Genomic DNA, 19,085 nt, shown 5'->3' on the forward strand with positions numbered 1-19,085 from the left:
GTCCTAAATGAGACAGGAGTTGAATACAACAACAGACTGTCTGAGCATGGAAGCTGGCGGCCCGCAGTGATGTAAGTCCTCCTGCTGTCAACTCTGACACGGAATCAGGTGGCTGCAGCCAAAGTTGCTTCAGGGTCGACCCACTTGTTGGAGGAAACAAAGACCCCAGGGTGCACTCGAGAGTCAGTCTGGCCCCGCCTGACCTCTGGGCGCTACACCGCCATAATGAGTCCAGGTCCTAGGTAGGGTAGGTTTATCATGCAGGATGGACACATCTGCAGCTCGGCAGACTCTCTGGAGGAGTGTTGTCCTGCTGTACATGCTGCGTCATGACGTCAGTGAATAGAGGAGGAGGAGCGCTTTGACTTGAGAAACAAAGCTGATTTAGATGAACAAATTGGTTTTCAGCTGCTGTTTGAGCTGAGAACGATTATTTACTGGAAGCATTTACCAAACAGAGATGGACTACAAATAAAAAAATGCTTTGTCTCTAGTAGGACTACTGCTCTTCGGGCGACCCTGTAGGACTTGGACTAGAACATCCAGATAACAGGCTGTCCCTGGCTGGTGTAATGTGGATATAAAGGTGGACGATAATTGACAGAGTAATCTCTGATGTATCCAAATACCATCAAAATATCTTCAAACTCCTGTTGTTTGTTGCCCTGTTGCACTCACTGCCTCCCAGCTTTTTTGAAAGAGGTGATTACACGCAAATTCATGTAATCACCAAGCAAATATTTGGCGCTTTTCTCAGCTGATCTGTTTTACATGTGAGCCCTATAAATTTCAAGTCCCAATCCTCAAAATAGCTGTTCATTTTACTGTGTAAGGTTTGTTGCGCATCATTGTTGGAAGCCTCAGGAGTATCCTGCTGTCTCATAATTCCATGTACGTTTTTGATATTTAGCATCTGTGTGTTCTCCCTCCCGCACGTATTCTCTTTACTCAGTAATTCATTGTTTGGTCTATAAAACGTTCCAATGATTAAAGTGTGGTATTCCCACTGTGATGTAAATAGTCATTATAAGGCTTAAACATCCTTCAGGACAGACGATGACTTGTCAGTTTGGAGACCGCAAAGACGACTTCAGGTTAAAGATGTCGACACACATAAACACAGAATATCAGGGAATGACTTTGTATTTGCAGACAGCATGAAGACAATCAACAAGGACAGTGACACTGGGGTTTGGAAGACACACACACACACACACACACACACACACACCATGTGTGCATGGGCACTTGGACCATGTGAGCCACAGCTCCTCAGTGCATGCGGAAACGTTTTCAATTATCTCATGCGTCTTCTTCCAATTCTTTATTTGCACAAGTTTCTTTGTGCAGAAACCACAACGCCCCTGATGCTCTGCCTGTGTGTAGAAGGTTCTGAGGAAACCAGCGGCCATAGAGGAGAATGAGGAGTCCACTCCTTACCACAGTATGTCCTGGTGAATTAGCGTTTAATGTTGTGGAAACATTGGTGGCGCAATCGACAAACCACATGAGTTTTTGCCTCATGGCTGCAGTGAGGGACCTTATTGTTTCTGAGTTTTCGAGCGTGCGCAGAAACAACAATAATGTCGTACATATTTGAGCCTCAGGCTGCTCATTAGACTGAGAAACGTTTTGTTCAGTCTTTATTCTGTTTGTTGAAGATGGAGGTTTTGGAGCCATCAGGTGTTTATTTATTGGACCCTGATGCCGTGCCCACCCACTAAATATTTCCACACAGATTCACGGAATAGACTTTTATGTTCCTGTCAGTCCCACAAACAATAATTTTGACTGTTTCATTCTCTTAAATATTCCTTCCTCTCTGACTTCCAATTCACTGCTGCTGCACTTGGCGTGTGTTCCCTCCCAGTCCTCTCTCCCTGCTATTCATTTTCTACCTCTGACTTGTCCCCCACCTCCCTGCACCTCCCCCTGCTCACTTTACAAGGCCAGCTCGTAGATCGTTTGAGTTAGTGAGAGAGGGGTTTTTTTTGTGTTGTTTTTTTTTTTTTGTATTCTCAGCGAGCAGCCACTGGACGCGCGTGGAAGCCTGAGTGACTGGTCGATCATTTGTGTGGCCACATGAGAGAATGCTGTCAGGACTGGCTCTGCTGCTGCTCGTCTGCCTCCACGTGCGCGTGCAGGGGAAGCCGCGGTCGCAGGTAGGGCCCGATTCACCTCGGCTGATGTCCTGAAGGCACAGGGGGAGAAAGAAGATTCCGGATGACGCCAACACTTTGCGTGACGTGACGTGCTGCTCATTGTCAGCCTGTTTGGACTGTGACTGGTTAAATATTAGCAGCTCTTATCGAGATGCGTTAATGTTGTTTGGTTTGGATGCAGGACTAGACCGTGTCACCTCCCAACCTGGACTGTCCCTGCAGCTCCAGGTTCCTAGAGCTCCTCCTTCGTCCCCCTCCTAAGTGGAGGTATTTACAGTTTGGCTCTGTTTGCTGTTTATTTTTCCACAGCGCGTTCACAGGCTGTTTGTGGGATTAGATTTCCCTCCCATTGGAAGACTGAGACCAGGTCTGTCCAGGGAAGATTGAGATGTACTCGGACCTCTGTTGGGGTTCGCCTGTGAATTACCTTGTCATGTGATGAGGATCTCGTTGATATTACTACCAAATATATTAATTTGAGGTTCAAGTTGGAACGAATCGAAGTTCCACTTTTAGTGGTCAACACCCCGGACCTCTGTGTTTAGCATTAATCGGACAGCACAGTCTGATTAGCACTTTGTGGGAGTCTGTGTCATGTTGGTTTGGGCATTTTCTAATTTGGACTTTTGTTTTTACATTTTTGTATTAGCAAAGCTTGCATCCACAGTTGGTGGAGCTGTGACGTCTGCCAAGGAACGTTGTTGACTTGAGCAGCATCAATGTAACTAATATTATGATATAAGAATTTGGTGAAAGGTTGTAGGAAGAACCTGTCAGTTGAAGGGAAGAAATCCCTTTAATATGGTGATTGATGGCTGTTGTTGTTGACATGAAGCTTGCTGGAGCGCCACAGCACTTCTAGCTTCACTTCTAAGGATGCTAATCAAGCTAGCTGTGAACTAGAATCAAATATACTGTGACACCCGCATCAGACAGTGAAACAAACACCAACGATAATTCTATGAGTGCATGTTGTGCGTCTAGGGCGTATCAATGCTCAGTGGTGGTCACATCCGTGTGCTCCCAACATGGTCATCTGAGTCACACTGGTGATGTCAGCAGGAGAACCTGAAGCATTTTAATGGCCCGGGCTTCATCATGGTCAACGCTATTTCGGAGAGTTTTACAAGCACTTTGTGAGGACGCTGTGGCCTTTGACCCCCCCCTTGGTGACAGCAGTATGTGGTGTGGAAGAGGCCTCTTTTTACTTGTCGGGTCAAAGGTCTTATTTCACTGTTTGGCTACAAATGCATCCCTTCTTGCACATTGTCAGGATATTATTCAAACCCCGAATGATCCATTCCGTGTCTGATTCGGAGGATTGTGATTAGTGTTACCTCCAACCAAGGATGTTATGTTTTTGCTATCTTTGGATCGCCTGTTTTTAGCCATTCCAGGTCGTTTTTCAACAAACTTGTAGGAGAGAAACGAGCAAAGCAAGAAGCCATTACATTTTTGGCCAGATCCTTTTCACATTACCAAGGTCCAAAGACATTTGCTTGCCGAGGTTTTTCCTGCTGCATTTCTAGTTATTTATGCCACCATATGTTGAAGTGTCACTCCAGCCTCATCTCCTTATTCATCAAATACTCCTTTTTCCTCTGTCCACACTGTTGATTCCATGAACTGCTCTGCTGTGAAGTGCTGAATGCTCAGAGATGATCTTGTGCTTCTATTTGAGGTCATCAACCACTGGTAGTAGTTTGTTGAGCGTTCTGAGAGACTGATGAAATCACGTTCTGCAGAGTTCATGTAGAGCCAGAGTTTCACGTTTGTTTGTCCATGGGCCCATCGGAGTAGAATAACACGGTCAAGCATCCTTGTTTTCACAACAAAGCCCAGTTAGATTGTTAAAAAACAGTTTTTAAACACAGTTTGTGTTTTTTAATATTGTCTGTGTTTGTGTTGTCAGCGTTGTGAGTGAGACTGATGACTTTGAACCTCGTGAGGGCCGTAGCATCTAACGACGACCTACAGAGAACGCTTTCATCACTCTGTTGACTTTGCCTCGTCAAATCTGTCTGCTATCAACCAGCTTGAGTCATTGGTTGTATAAAAGCATATTTTTTGGATCAACACCAGTAACACAGCTCCATTCTGAGACTGAAGACTCTGGCTCCACCTCATCAGTGCATCATAGCTTTGCCTGCTAACTGGATATTTTGAATTCCTTTTTAATAAACTGGGACGTCGGGGAGTCAGACTGTCCATGATATATACAATCTGTTTGTAAGATGTGCATGCAAACAGTACGAAGCAGTTTCCGTCACCATGGCAACCTAACAGCTGCATTCGAGCGATATTCATCATGTAGGATCTATGAGATTCCTTCATTCATCCCTTGTTAGAAAATCAAAGCATGACAGCGTATCTCTTTAGTTGGGGGAGAGAGGGGGCGTTGTGAAATGTTTTGTGTTAACAGTGTGTCTTTCACTTTGGATGTAACTGCACTTCAGAAGTGCGGCTCAGTGGGTTTTTGTGAGAATGCTTCCACAGATACAGATGTGTTTGAAGTTTGACTGAAGTAAAAGCTAGCCCATTAAAAACCAGTTAAAGAGCAGCAGCATTTGGGACACAGATGCTGTTTGCTGAGCTTCATAAATGCCTGTGTATGCGTGTATATTTAACTTTGCTAACCTAATCTTATTAGAGGTTGGAGCCTGATGACGATTCCGCTGATACGATTTCCAGATCCAGTCTTGTGGTTACTGTAACTTTTAGATAAATTCTTTGTTTGGGAGGATGCTGTCTCAGCATGGAAACCAAATTCAGCTTCTATGACATTTCCAGATGAGCCAGTATGTCACTGCTCACTTCACTTTGCCAAGGACCATTAGCAGTGTGTGAAAATGTGCAGAAATCCATCAGTCAACTCAAATAAAATGAATGCACTCATACTAGTCCCCTGGTCATGTATTGGACAGCCGGAGCCCAGATTGCAGCATGCCTTTCCTCCATGACGTCTTTAGACCAACGTGACTCTTCATCACTGCAGTGTAACTTCTGATTGGTCAGTTTGAGGGAACGTGCGCTCCATGAATCGCAAATTTGTTCTTACTCACTGGTGACAAGGGAATCCGCCAATATGGACACACACACGTGTGTGTGTGTGTGTGTGTGTGTGTGTGTGTGTGTGTGTGTGTGTGTGTGAGGGGGACTTGGAAAACATCAAAAGCATCCTCTTACTAATCACCTCCAGGATCTCTTAGTTTCAGAGGCATGAAGCCATGACTGTCTGAGTCATACCGTGGACTTTAAGTTTCAGCACAAACTGCTTCTTACAGATTGGAGTTATTTTATTTATCACATTGTGTCTTGATGTCCTTGTATCTTTCTGGGTCTATTCGTAGACAACAACTTCCTCAGTTCAGAACTGAAATTCCAGTTGCCAACAAATTAACCCAGCATGCACAATTTGTGCTAAACGTATAAAATTAAAACGATCTAAAATGATTTCAAATAAAATAAGTATTAAAATGAAATATTGGAGTGTTATTTTATATGAAGAAAACAAACCTGAAAAAATATCCTGAAACTCAAAATGACTGCACCTTATCTTGTTTTGTTTGCAAACCAAAAATCTTTAATGAAGAGCAAAGAAACAGCAAATATCCATTCATCTGAACTCATCTTCTCCTGGTTGCTAGAAACCATTCACACACACAATCACACCGACAGGCAGTTGAGAGTAGCCAATTAACCGTAGCATGCTTTTGGAGGTGGGAGGAAGCCGGGAGTACCTGGAGAAAACTGACACAGATATGGGGGAGAGGATGCAATCTCAGACCCCAGGCCGTGAATCCAACCGGGGGCCGTCTCGTGATGAGGTGACGGCGCTAACCACTTGCATCACTGTGTCGCCCCCTATGTTAAATAACGACTGAACTAACTGTTGCTGCTCTCCTGCCCTAACTGAAACTGATCAAATAGAAACCCTGCGTTCATCTACATCATCCATTTCTCTGTTTCGTAAAACATATTTGAGTCTCCACTTTGACTGGAGTTGTTGGGTTGTTTGACTTCACTTCTACATTTACCTCATTTGGTCCCTTTATCAGATTGACATCCATCTCTGTCACCCATCACTTTGTGGATCGGGGTTGTGGGCTCATGCCAAAGCAGTCGTGTGGGAACCTGTTGTGGGAACCTTGAGTTCTGATGGAGCCAAGCTGGCAGAGATGTTCTGGACACAGGAAAGATGCTGTGGGTCAAAGTGGTTCAACATAAAACTAGTTTTTTGCTGATTTACGCTGACTTTAGATATAAATCTTAATATTTGCAGTGACTCTCAGGATCTATCCAAGAAACAACATGAGAGGGTATGACTGTCTGGAATGTTTGTTTTACATTATAATTACATCCAGATCAGTAGTTTGAGTTATGTGTGCTCCTAAAACTTCATAACTTACTTCCGATAAAACACATCAATCAAAGAGAACAACAGATTTAAGAGACTTAAGACGAAGGCGACCTAATGGGAACCGTCTGCACTGGGTCCAGGTCTACTTTGTGCATGTGGCTCCATAAAGCGGCGGTCCACATCTGGATGCAGCTGATGTTGTGACGCTCTGTGGTCCTGCCTCAAGCGTCTGCCACCATTAGTCTGTCTGTCTGCATCGGGTCTGATGTGGCTGTTTGTCACGGATTATCCCGTATCAGCACCTTGAACATTGGCTGACACAGGAACTTTATTTTGTGGTTGCAGCATCGTGTCTGTACAGCAGCTTCAGAATCACACCCAGCCAGTCCGTCTGTGTTCATGTGGAATGCAAATATGATTCATTCAGCCTGATTCATGTGAGTATGATAATAAAACACACTCACGCCCTGTTGTGTTTTGGAGCTCCAGCACCATTTAGTGCCTTTATTCCACCACATTTCAAACTTCATTTCCCTTCGTGAACTGAGCTAAAACTGAGTCTTTGTGTTGGACCACAAGTCGGGTCGCCCATGTAGGTAATAGCGCCGTTATTTCAAGTCAACGGCAACATAATGTCACAGTGGCCAGCAGTAGATCAAGTGTCTGCTGAACGTTAATCAGCACCATGCTGCGTTTGTATTTGTCATCAGCCGTTCTCACACAGGGATCCTGCAAAATGCATCCACAGACACTCCTGCTTGTTAGCACACAGGCAGTGTGTGCTTTCATGAAGGAATCTGGTGTTGTGGAGCCACGCAGCGTCACGTGGAACACGCATTGATGTTGATGTGAAGCAGACACAGTGGAAATAGGAGTACACCAGTTTACCACCAGTATTGCTGTCACAGCCTCCCAGACCTGTCTGATGCAGTCGACATTGTTCCTTCCCTTTCCTGCTGAAATTATCCTGGTATGCCTTTGGGTTTGCCTTTGTTTTTTTTTTTTCATCTTTTATTTCTGTAACCGGGTGATTGGTGGCAGACGTAGCATGGTGTAAATTGTCCGACACTTTTGTGTCTCGCTGTCTGGTACATTTATACAGATGGTGATATGCCTTTTCTACGACCGCTGCGAATGTGTGACTCCTGACCTGCCCCCCTCCACCCATTATACCTTATGCTCAATAAAACAAGGTGAAATGGTGGCACAATATTCCCTCAAAGAAACAGACTTCAAGTCAGTAAAGCTGAGCTCTGCTATTATTTGTTAGTAGCAAGTATGAATGGATGGAAACCACAAAACTCATCAGAGACCCACTGATAATTTGAATGTGGTGGTATGAAGAGTCTCCCTGACATTTAACTTGACACTAATTGTTTTTCATCAAGCTAACCCCCATCAGCTGCTGATGAATCCTCTCTAAAGACTTATTTTCCAGAGTAGGTGGAGACCAGACCGCAACTTCTAGAAAGTAAATATTTTACCTAAGTTTGCCTGATAGCTGCTAATGTGATTCAAAAGGAAGGAATTTGAAAGAGGTAGAATGCCCTAAAAATTTAACAAGCTTCAGTACAAACGGTCAAGTTATACAACTGATGCTTCCCTCCCTAAAATGAAACTAAACACGGCAGACCACAAGGTCCGCTCTTCTGACGTGAACTGTTTTCTGCATCACCAGAAGTGACATCAGCAAACATTTCTGAGCTGAAACTCCAAAGTGATCCGTTCACGTACACAAGAACTGTGGCATATTGGCGTCGAGCTTTGACTCAGCCCGGAGCACGTCGGCTCCTGTTAGAATCCGAGTTTTTGTTTCAGTTGGTTGTGTATTCACAGGCAGTTGTTGGGTAATAGGCCAAAGATGTTTCTTAATACTACCTACAAAAGTACGTATTCCTTTCACATGCAAAATCGTTTCTCCGGAGCCTAACCGGGCCTGAATATACCATTCCTGAGGTGGCAGTCCTTTAAATAAAATAAAGGTTCAACAGTTTAAAACAAACATGAAAGTTATTTTTTTTTAATTCACATGACCCCAGAAGTATTTTTTTATTCACCTAGAACAAACCAATAATTTAACATTTCATCTGACAGCGCACAGTTCACTCTGTCGCTAACCACTAATGCAGTAGTAATGTCCAATAGGAAAATGATTGAAGTTGCAAATATAATGGGAGTGTGAGTACCATCAATGTGGAGGTTAATTGGGTTAACTTGTCACTGCAAGTGAAAGTCATACAAACTCATCTCGTAGGATGTCCTGTTGTGTTTTCTCAGTGGATGAAATCTTCAGTGACAAGTGCCTTTGGCAAAAGTGTGTCAGAGTTCAGTTTAGTTGCAAAAACTCTGCAATATGAGTTGAGCCCAGCTGTGTCATGTGGGAAAATACCATGAGGATTTTCTTGAAGATGAAGTGGTTTTGCAGTGCTTGTGCGTTAACTCCAACCATTCCTGAACGTGTAACTGTTTCCAGATGAAGGTTCAAAATCCCGTAACAGTTGGGCTGAAAACAGTGTGATGGCACGAGCCACCCACACAGAGGAGATGAAAAAGGCTTCAGAGTAAAGAAATGCCTCCTCGTTTGTGTTGGAGTGAGGCGTTCATGTGTTTGACGTGTCACGTTGATGGGTTTACAGTTGAAGTGTAACTACACCCAAAGCTTCTGCTGATGGGACAGGGAGATAAGACCCACCCACTCACACAGTGCTGCATCTTCTGAGTTTTAGCACTCGCCAGAGTCTCCCAAAGGTGAAGACCACAGTGTTCCACTGGATACCTCACAGCAGAGTCGCAGAATTCAAGTCAGTGTTTCAACCTGTAGAGGGCGCCACTATGTACAGTATATTTACGCCAAGGTGGTTTGGGGGGCTGAGTTACTTTTGGAGGTTGTGTTTGACCACCATGATTTGACATGGACAAACTGAATCGCCACCTATCAAATCCTCCATTTACAATTTGTCCTACATCCTGGATGTTGGCCTCTTGGCTCCTCTTGTGTTAAAAGAATATCGTGTGGACTGTCACACTGTACTTTCTGTATATGTTTAAATTCACCCTTTACCCCCTCCTGATGGCCACAGATAACCCCTCACTTGTCAATCCTTCTTTTATGAGGGGGACTTTTTTCCCCCTTTCTCAGGCACATGCTGACTTGCAGCTATAATTGTGTTGTTTTAGTTTGAAGGGATTTATGGTGAAAACGGAGACGCCAAGGAGATATTCATGTCACTAAAAGCCTTCTTTCACTGTATTTTTAGCAATTTTCCACTGTGAACTCTGGATCTAAAGGTCCCCAAATCGTTCTTTAATCTCTCGTCTATAACATTCATATTTACTTTTGTGTAACGTAAGAAACAGCAGTGCCAGTTACGTTCGATCGAACCCCATGGTGCTCTGCAGCATTCCTCCCTCACCGCAGCAGCATCACTTTTTCTCAGCACTCTTCAGTTTGTCCTTTTTCTCTCATCACTTATTTCCTGTCTGTGAGGAGGCGCTTTGTGTTTATTTTGGCATCCGTGCTGTTTTGGCCCACAACAAGGGGAGCCAGACTTTGTCATCCCACCACCAGTCCTTCCTTTCATCTCTCCTGCTAGTCCCCCCTCTAACTGTCTCCATTGCCTCTCCTGCCGCTAAACCCATGTGCATTTATATATGACTTATTAGACACCGCTAGTAAAGTTATTTGTGTCAAGGTTTCTGTCAAGGACGTTGAATGTGGCGAACCTGTTAGTATGAAAGGTCAAAGTGTCTACATGTCAACTGGTGGTGAGTAGAATAAATCAGCTGAAATCGGCATCAGTACGTTTTTATTCCTCAACGTACATGGACACACACACAGGTATGTTCCAGTATGTCTCACAGACACAGCAGACTGTCAGACAGCACTAAACTCCACCTTGTATGTGACCCGCGTCTCGTACAAGATCAAATTGATGTCGGAGGCCGAGCGATCGTCTGTCCATGTGTGGTTGACTTGTGATGTTCACTCTCGGTCGCCCTCTTGGTATATTTGGTCTTTCTGGGCCGCTGCAGTCTCCATGGCGCAGTGGGCCTTGTGTGTACGTCCTTCCTGTGACTGCCCTGCTGCACCACCTGTTTGCACAGTGAGTTGCTTTTACTGCTGCTTTGAGGGAATTTATGGACTGCTGATGTTAACTGTTCTATTTTTACTGTGCCCAAGTTTCCTGTAATTTACTGCCACCAACATGGCCACCGAAAACTCTCACTGTATAGAAACTCTGGGTCAGTCCAACACTTTTGCCCGTGACATCTGACATCCTGCACATTTCTCATTCTATTCTTGTCATTAACGATGTGTGTGTTCAGGCTGCACAGTTCACAGCTTGTATTCCACTTTTCCCTAACTTTTCTAATTAGTTGGCTTGTGCGCCTGTGCCCATGCTCTAAAACTATTTTAATGAAGACTTCTAGTGCACGCTGATGCTTCAGACACTCGCTCTGTAATGTTTGTCGCATCACACGTCCTCATTAAAAGCCCGTGGTCTCCTGTGTCTCACAGAGTCTAGGCTGTGATGAGTACCTCGGCTCTGAGAAAGTGATGGACAGGTGTGGCGTATGCGGCGGCGACAACACGACGTGCAGGCTGGTGTCTGGAGTCTTCAAACACAGTTTGACCAAGATCGGCTACCACAAGGTCGTGGAGATCCCAGAGGGAGCCACCAAGATCAACGTCACTGAGATGGTGAAGAGCCGGAACTACCTAGGTGGGAACAGATGTGGTCATCGTCATGTCAGTTAATTAACCATCCAACTTTCAGTGGCTCCAACAGACTAATTCATTCCTCTGCACATTCACATATTACAGATTTAATGGCACTTCTTATGATCTGAAATATGTAACAGTGTAAAAATAATTATCGCAGGCCATGTCAGAAGTTTCCATCTTTGAGCCCAGACACAGGCAGCAGCTGCTTGTAAAATCAATTTTGACTCGTCTGATTAAAAAGCAGATTAACCAGGAGGGGGCTGGTGTCACTTTGTCAGCTTTTTTCCAGCTTGCAGCCATTCACTGGCACCTCAGGGTGAAACGCACTAACAACGATAATCGGTGTCTTCATAGAGGGGGCAACAGTCGGACGCAGTGTTTGGCCATTTGCAGGAGTGACCGCCGGAATGTCCGACTTTGTTTAATGAGAGCTGTGCCCCGGCTCAGCGGTGGGTTGGGAGGCAGAGGAGAGTGGCCCTCAAAGGCCACTTCCCTTGAGGAAAGTGCATAAACATGCTTTCATTAGAGGACCTTACCCCCCAAGACTGACCGTCCTTTTTAATTACGAGGAGGAATTTCACCATTCCGTGAAAGTACTCAGAACATTTTTGGAGAACAGTTCTGTCACAAGCGGATATGAATGCAAGGTGGCGCTTTGTTTTCATGTATGAAAATCAAACTTAAAAAAGACCACGATGACCCATGTAAATGTGTGTGTATTATATAATATTAGTAGGTGTAGACGTCCATTAGCGTTCACCTGCTGATTCCTCACCACATCCTGGACTTTCCCTCAATGGGCCTCTGTTCTGCGCTGTGCATCTCTAATGTGCTCTAGGTTGTCCAAACACTCTTTTACAAGCATGTCTAATGTTACACTTGTAATGCTTTTCTAATGGCCTCTTGTGCTTAATCCATGGAATCAGGGGAAAACATCAGCGGAGATTTTGTTTCCTGATTTGCATAACAGATTTGCCAGCACAAAAGGATCACATTTATATGGGAGGCCTTGCTGTGGAAAGAGCACACGACAGCATTTTTGTTGAAGTTCAAATACCCTTTTTGTGTGGAAGACATCTGTGTCACAACTTGTCATTTTTCAAACGTGAATTATGTGGCAGAGATGGAGGCAGTGGTGATGGTGATTCTGTTTCTTCCAGCGCTCCGAAGTCGATCGGGGCGATCCATCATCAATGGAAACTGGGCTATAGACCGGCCAGGGAAATACGAAGCAGGGGGGACTATGTTCACCTATCGGCGACCAAATGAAATCAGCAGCATGGCGGGGGAATCCTTCCTGGCTGAAGGGCCCACCAATGAGATCCTGGATGTTTATGTAAGTCATGAATTGGCTTCAGATGTTGACACTAGGCATCCTTCTTTTGTCGCTGTGTCAGAATAACCAGGTAAAGAATATTTCAGGGTTGTTGACTCAGTCTCCCCCGTATTTGCTCAGATGATCTTCCAACAGCCAAACCCTGGTGTTTCACTACGAGTACATTCTCCCCTCGGAGAAACCAGTCAGCCCTCAACAACCGAACCACAACCAAGACGGTAAATGAGACACCCCCCCCCAACACACACACACACACACACACACACCCTCCCCCTCATCTCTCCACACACAACTCGTTTGTTCCCACTTTAATGCGGCAAAACTTGCAGTAACAGCGTCCAAACGTTTTGTGCGTTGTTAAGGGGAGAATGAAATCTGTTTCATTCACACTGTGTCCTGATTGCTTTTTTTTTTCTTTTCGTGTTGACATGAGGTGACCATGTGGAGAACTGGAAACTAGCTCCGACTTATGACTCCGACTAATGTCAGTTACATAATGCCTGAAGAAGAGATTGACAAAGGAAGCTGAGCAGACACAACTTGTAATGTGAGCTGTTAGTACTTCACATGGAGTGTCTGGACGTTCCAATAAACTTAATGCTAAATAATGCTGCAGGTAGTGCGCGGTGCTCCCCACCCACATATGTTATTACCACTTGTGCCAGGAAAGACACACTGTTGCTAAGCAAAGCTTCATTATGGTACTTATTTTTCAACTAAACATCCACCAACTCAACTCTGTAGTCCTTTGTCTCAGACTTTCAACCTTCAGTCTTTTTCCCAGTGTGTCCAGAGTCTTCAAAGTCTGATAGCTCAATAGATCCGATTTTTTTTTTTATCCTCCTTGTCATTGACCCTCAATAACATTTGTTTGTATGACACCATTTCTGCCATATTTTAGAACCATTTTTATAGTCTGGTGGGGATGTACTCTTCCATAACCTGAGGATATTCCTGGCTGCCGTAACCGTCCCGACCTTTATGACTGCAACATATTGTTTTGACACTCCCATTACTTGTGATTGGTCGCCCAGTAAGCACAATCTTGGAGTGACTGGGATCTCAAGCTCCAGAGCCTTCCCTAGATGTTCTAATACTTTAACCCAAAATGGTTGTATCAGACTACATTCCCATAGAACATGTAGGAAAGTCCCTGCCTGTGTTCCACATTTCCAACACAGATTATCAGGTAATAAACCCATCCTATGGAGTCTAGAGGGGGTGAAGTAGAACCTGTGTATTATCTTATATTGAGTAAACTTCCCTCTAGCCTCCCTGATCTATTTTCCTGAGTTTGCATTATCCTCTTCCACCCAACCTCATTCAGTTCACATTCCATATTTCTCTGCCATATAGTCTTCAGAGTCCAGCAGATATCCTTATTCAGCCTGCTGAAGTCCCTATAAAACACTGCAGCTGTATGCCCTGTCTCTGGTAACTCCAGATAGTCCCTCACTGGGTTCGTCTCATCTGCAAATTGCCCTTTTCTAATACAGTGTTTAATTTGAAGATATCGCCAAAAGTTGCCTTTTTCTTCTAGGTCATACTTTTGCAATAGCTCTGAAAATTACATAAATTCTCCATTCACGAATAAATCACTTATTTTACATATTCCCTTTCTAAACCATTGTCTCCAGAAAACTGTTTTTCTTCCCGATACATACGGCTGGGTTATTTCGTAGCGTGGCATGTATTTGCTTTACATGTGGCGTGCCACAATCAGCTTTTAGATCCGATTTTAGATCGTCTACAGTCGTGTCTGGAGTCAGTCTGGTGTAGAAGTTACTCACGTCACCACTGAAACTCATGTAGTTAGTGTTGGTTATGTGTCATTCTCCTACATCTCTACTCAGCTTTAATCCATGCAAACTACCATGTTCATCTCTTAGGAAATGCTGTGAATGGACCGGGTAGGTACGACCATCACAGCAGTTCTCACCAGGAAAACTACGACCCAGCCGGTGGGGAGACGCACCCTCCTCATATCCCTCACAACCAGGTTCCTGCTGTGCAGCCGCCCAGACGTGACAGGGAACACAACTGGAAACTGTCTGGGGCCACAGAGTGCAGCGTGTCCTGTGGGAAAGGTTGGACATTAGAGAGCGGTTGTGGACATTTCAAGTTTTACAAGACATGTAATAGTTCCGTATATTGTCTCACCTGCCAGGCTGCAGTTATATCTAAATGACTAAAAACAAAACACCTTTTCCCACTTTATGGTGGGACAGTGTTCATGGCCAGCTATCCAGTTATTGTGGTATTTCATAACTTTATTGGCTTTATTTTTTTTTTGTTATCCAAATTTGGTAATATTTTATCCACAGACAAGACAGTACCCATTGGACTGGAGCCTGAAACACTAACAGTATGAACCAAACGTAAAAATAACAAATATGAGAGTCAAAGATGACACGAAAAGAGCCAAGATAAAAAGCTACTTGATTTAACCTGTGCGTCACTTCATGTTAGTTAGGGATTGAATAGCGTTGAAGAAGGTGGGTTTATGGGGTCCCTAGGGAATGGAATGTCCTCTTGTTCTTTTAAGTCACTTTTTTACTTTTGGCCTTGTTGGTGTATGCTTTTATTGGTTTATGATAAACATAGTGTGTATAGTAATGTAACATTGTCTTTGTGTGCTTTCCAGGTTTCAGACACCCTATCTTCCACTGTGTCCACCGGCAGACACACGTCCAGGTGTCAGACTCTTTGTGTGACAGCAGCAGCAAACCAACTGCGCAGGAGGAGCCCTGCAGCCTGCAGCCGTGCCCGGCATTGTGAGGGACCACGTTTATCTAGTTTCTGACCCAGTCGCGTGCATATTCATTCACCTAGAAGATGTTTATAGTCAAAGAAAAGCTGCATCGCCCAGGAAACCCCCCCAACAACATGTTTTTGTGGTTTTATGGGAGCAGCTGGGATATTGGAGAGTGGTCAGAATGCAGCAAGACATGTGGCCTGGGCATGCAGCACCGGCAGGTCCTGTGTCGCCAGGTGTACGCTAACCGCACCCTCAACGTCCACATGAGCCACTGTCGACACCTGGAGCGGCCTGACACCGCCAGTACCTGCCAGCTCAAGATCTGCAGTGAGTGGCAGACCCGCTCCGAGTGGACTGCTGTGAGTGGCAGCTGTCTTACACAGAATAAGTTCCCACCGTGATGATCAGACTGAAGTACCCTTTAACTCTCACAAGGTGTAAAAGGCTGCTCATTCAACTGGAGAACGTCACTAATGGTAGAATTTGAGTTAACGTTATGATAACCATCAGTCCTTCATAGCATCCTGCTGCACCCCCAGGCTCCAGCACTGGACCGGCACAGCATTTCAGGACATTCATACATATCTACTGTACATAATAAAAAGGTTCCCTTGTAACAAAAGCCACTAATCAACGTACAAGAACAGTACATTTCACAACAAAAAACAAAATAATTAGACTGCAAACATGTTTTTAGTTAGAGCCTCCTCTCTAAGACACGCAATGTCAAAAGAAAGAATAAAATCAAATAAAATATCATCAATTCAGGTTCTGGATCATGTCAGAGGAGGCACAGTGACCACATAGCTTATGTAAAAAATAGAAATAATCCAACTGTAGACACACACACACACACACAGAGGACTTACCAAACACAATGTGTGTGTTGCCTTCTACCACTGAAATCTGTTCTTTATGGCCCCACTGGCTCCAATAGTCTGGTTCTGAATCTAATGAGATAATAAATGTTATTTACATGTCACTGAACGAGTGTGACTCACATCACTATGCTGCTCATTACTAATCTAGTGTTGGGATGCCATCGACCCACATCTGCTCAAACATGACGTCCACCTCTTCCACAGGTCAGTATTTACCACTGTGTCCTGTGCCCCTGCAGTGCTCAGTGCCATGTGGGCTGGGACAAAGGTCAAGAGAGGTTCGCTGTGTCAGCAACGTGGGAGAGTTTGTTCCCGATGCTGAGTGCAACATGAATCTGCGCCCCATCGACATAGAGAACTGTGACATGGGACCCTGTGCCAAGAGCTGGTTCCACACTGAGTGGGGCAGTAAGGTGACTGAAGGTTACTGCTCGGTAGTGAGCTTTCAGAGCACATTAGAGAGACAGTAAAGCCATACAGTTACATGTAGTTCATCAACACGTACTTTTACAGTACCTGACAGTACTCTACCTACTCTATGAACCTCACGCATGCTTATAGGGTTTTCAGATGTTGTTAGGCTGTATAAATCCGTCTGGTCGGTGGAAAACATCTCAAGTAACAGCAATATTTCTCCCACAGTGCTCAGCGGAGGTGCGGAATGGGCGTGCGCACCAGAGGAGTCCTGTGCCTGACCAACCACATCGGCAGTCTTCCTCTGGAGGGGTGCGGCAGCGAGCGACCCGCAACCTCTCAGGTCTGCAATAACGGCCCCTGTGAGAATCGTATCGAGTGGTTCACCGGCCCCTGGAGCCAGGTACGAGGAGAAGCTAAGTACCTGAGTTGTCTTTTTTCCTCAACAATCCTCTAGTTCACTCTGAATAATAAAATCCAAATGGTCTCTACCAATGTCACGTTGGACTCAGTGTTCTGCAGAATGCGGCGCCGGCAGCCAGCAGAGGTCAGTGGTATGTCTGATGAGGTCCGACCAAGGATTCACCATCATGCCGCCCTACGAGTGCTCCTCCCTGGAGCGGCCTCTCAGCCAGCAGAGCTGTAACCTGAAAGCCTGTGGAGCCAAGTGGTACCACACCGACTGGAGTGCTGTGAGTAAGATGTGAAACAACAGCTGCTCTGGTACAAGGAATCTTTAGCACACCGGTGCATTGTTGATAAGTTGGCGAGGAGAGTACCGCAGGACTTTTCAACATGATTTGAGAGGAAAAAGGTGGTTCCTGTCCACGTTTCTGAGCATGACAAGGACCATACCTATTATTTCTTCCTGTTAGTTTCATCTTCAGTCAGGAAATAAATGAGAGCTAGTTTCGTCTCCTTGGTCACTCCTTGTAACATAGCACACGTTAACAACAGCTATTCAGAATAATACAGTATAATAAGGCCTCATTCTCTGTACTTCAAGCCAGTGTGATAGAATATGATTAGGAAACCATCATTTAAACATCAAATTGTTCTTCATAATGAAGATCAAAGTCTTCGTGCACATTCTTTGCTCCCTAATTAGCTGGTAGTGGTCAGCCAATCAAAGTGGACCTCTGAATAAAATAAAAGGTTCAATTCAATTTTGGTATTTCATGTGGTGTTTCATTAACATGGCTGTTTGTTCCGTCCAGTGTTCTAAAACCTGTGAGGGGGGTTTCCGTGTGAGGGAGGTGCGCTGTCTGTCGGACGACATGTTGTCCAGTGCGGGCTGTGAGGAGCAGCAGAAACCAGCCCAGAAGGAGGATTGTAACCCAGAACCCTGCGTTCCTCAGATAGGTCAGTCATCCCTAAAAGGTTATCTGGAATACTACTGACATGATTAAATGGGAAAACAAGCGTCCTTCCTGTGACTGGAACGTCTCCAGCCAGGATCTCCTGGCCCGATGAGTACATCAGGAATGTTTCCGTCCTTGAGTACCTGTCAGCGAAATCAGAACCTGTCGCAGAAAACTGTCCCACAAATCCTCGTGTGTTTGTTTTCCAGATGAGAAGTGCCGAGACAAGTACTTCAACTGCAACGTGGTGGTCCAAGCTCGCCTCTGTGTGTACGATTACTACAAGACCACATGCTGTGCTTCCTGTTTGCGAGGGGCACACAGACAGTCCATCCACCAGGGCCGCAGCTAGCACGCAGCTGGTGTCTGCTGGTGTCAGCTGGTGTCAGCTGGTGTCAGCTGGTGTCAGCTCCATGTTGGACCAGACTCCATACCCACAGCACTCTGGTCCTGGTTTCGCCACGGGATTGGACCGGCTGGATCCTCCCTGATAATGGACACCTTTTCTTTGCCTCAGATGGGAAGAAGAGAAGCATCCCACACTGTTTGGTGCTTCTCAGCCGCTGGGAGAAAGGACGAGTGGAGGGGAGGAGTCCACTTACTGGATTAATAGAGCCGAGACCAGAGGAGAGAGACATGGAGGAGCCGGAGAAAAATCATGACGGAGTTTCACTAGGACGCCAAACTAAAAGAATCCATGATTTCATGGTCATTGGAGGCAGCTCTTTCCTCTACAGACTCTTGTGTAGGAAGAGGTTGTGTCCATGGACAGGTCATAGGCTTCTTACTTTACAGACATTTGTTGGTTTACAAAGCTGACACTGTCTCACCTATTAGCAACTATTTAACACCCACTTTGTTGGCCGAGTATATGTAACCTCATCAGACAGAATGAACATCCTAACTTACCAATGGTGTCACACAGCATCCACAAACCACTCAATGCAGCTTATGTAACATGTAAAATGTATGACAGTCAATGATAAAGTTCTTTAACACATCGTCCCTCCTTTATCTAGTTGTGTGACTCCCCCAGAGAATGCTGTTTTATCTGTGGCTGTCACTGCTGCTCCACTAATCACAGCCT

At 45.0% G+C, this 19,085-nt stretch overlaps 1 protein-coding gene across 1 annotated transcript in view; it reads left to right on the plus strand.

The window, feature by feature from the left end:
- The window catches only part of LOC144738600 (thrombospondin type-1 domain-containing protein 4-like), a gene marked incomplete at its 5' end in the record, with an annotated part of 30,769 nt that extends 12,419 nt beyond the window's left edge, over positions 1 to 18,350 (plus strand). Inside the window, 12 exon segments of the mRNA XM_078621606.1 lie at positions 11,042 to 11,246; positions 12,409 to 12,584; positions 12,705 to 12,734; positions 12,736 to 12,802; positions 14,474 to 14,671; positions 15,229 to 15,358; positions 15,497 to 15,701; positions 16,463 to 16,657; positions 16,873 to 17,040; positions 17,150 to 17,329; positions 17,855 to 17,999; positions 18,208 to 18,350. Of these exon segments, the coding sequence (XP_078477732.1) occupies positions 11,042 to 11,246; positions 12,409 to 12,584; positions 12,705 to 12,734; positions 12,736 to 12,802; positions 14,474 to 14,671; positions 15,229 to 15,358; positions 15,497 to 15,701; positions 16,463 to 16,657; positions 16,873 to 17,040; positions 17,150 to 17,329; positions 17,855 to 17,999; positions 18,208 to 18,350 (1,842 nt within the window).
- Positions 18,351 to 19,085: the final 735 nt, after the last annotated feature.

The sequence above is a fragment of the Lampetra planeri genome, unplaced genomic scaffold (genome assembly GCF_965212315.1).
Source record: "Lampetra planeri unplaced genomic scaffold, kcLamPlan1.2.h2 scaffold_1080, whole genome shotgun sequence".
Taxonomy (NCBI): domain Eukaryota; kingdom Metazoa; phylum Chordata; class Hyperoartia; order Petromyzontiformes; family Petromyzontidae; genus Lampetra; species Lampetra planeri.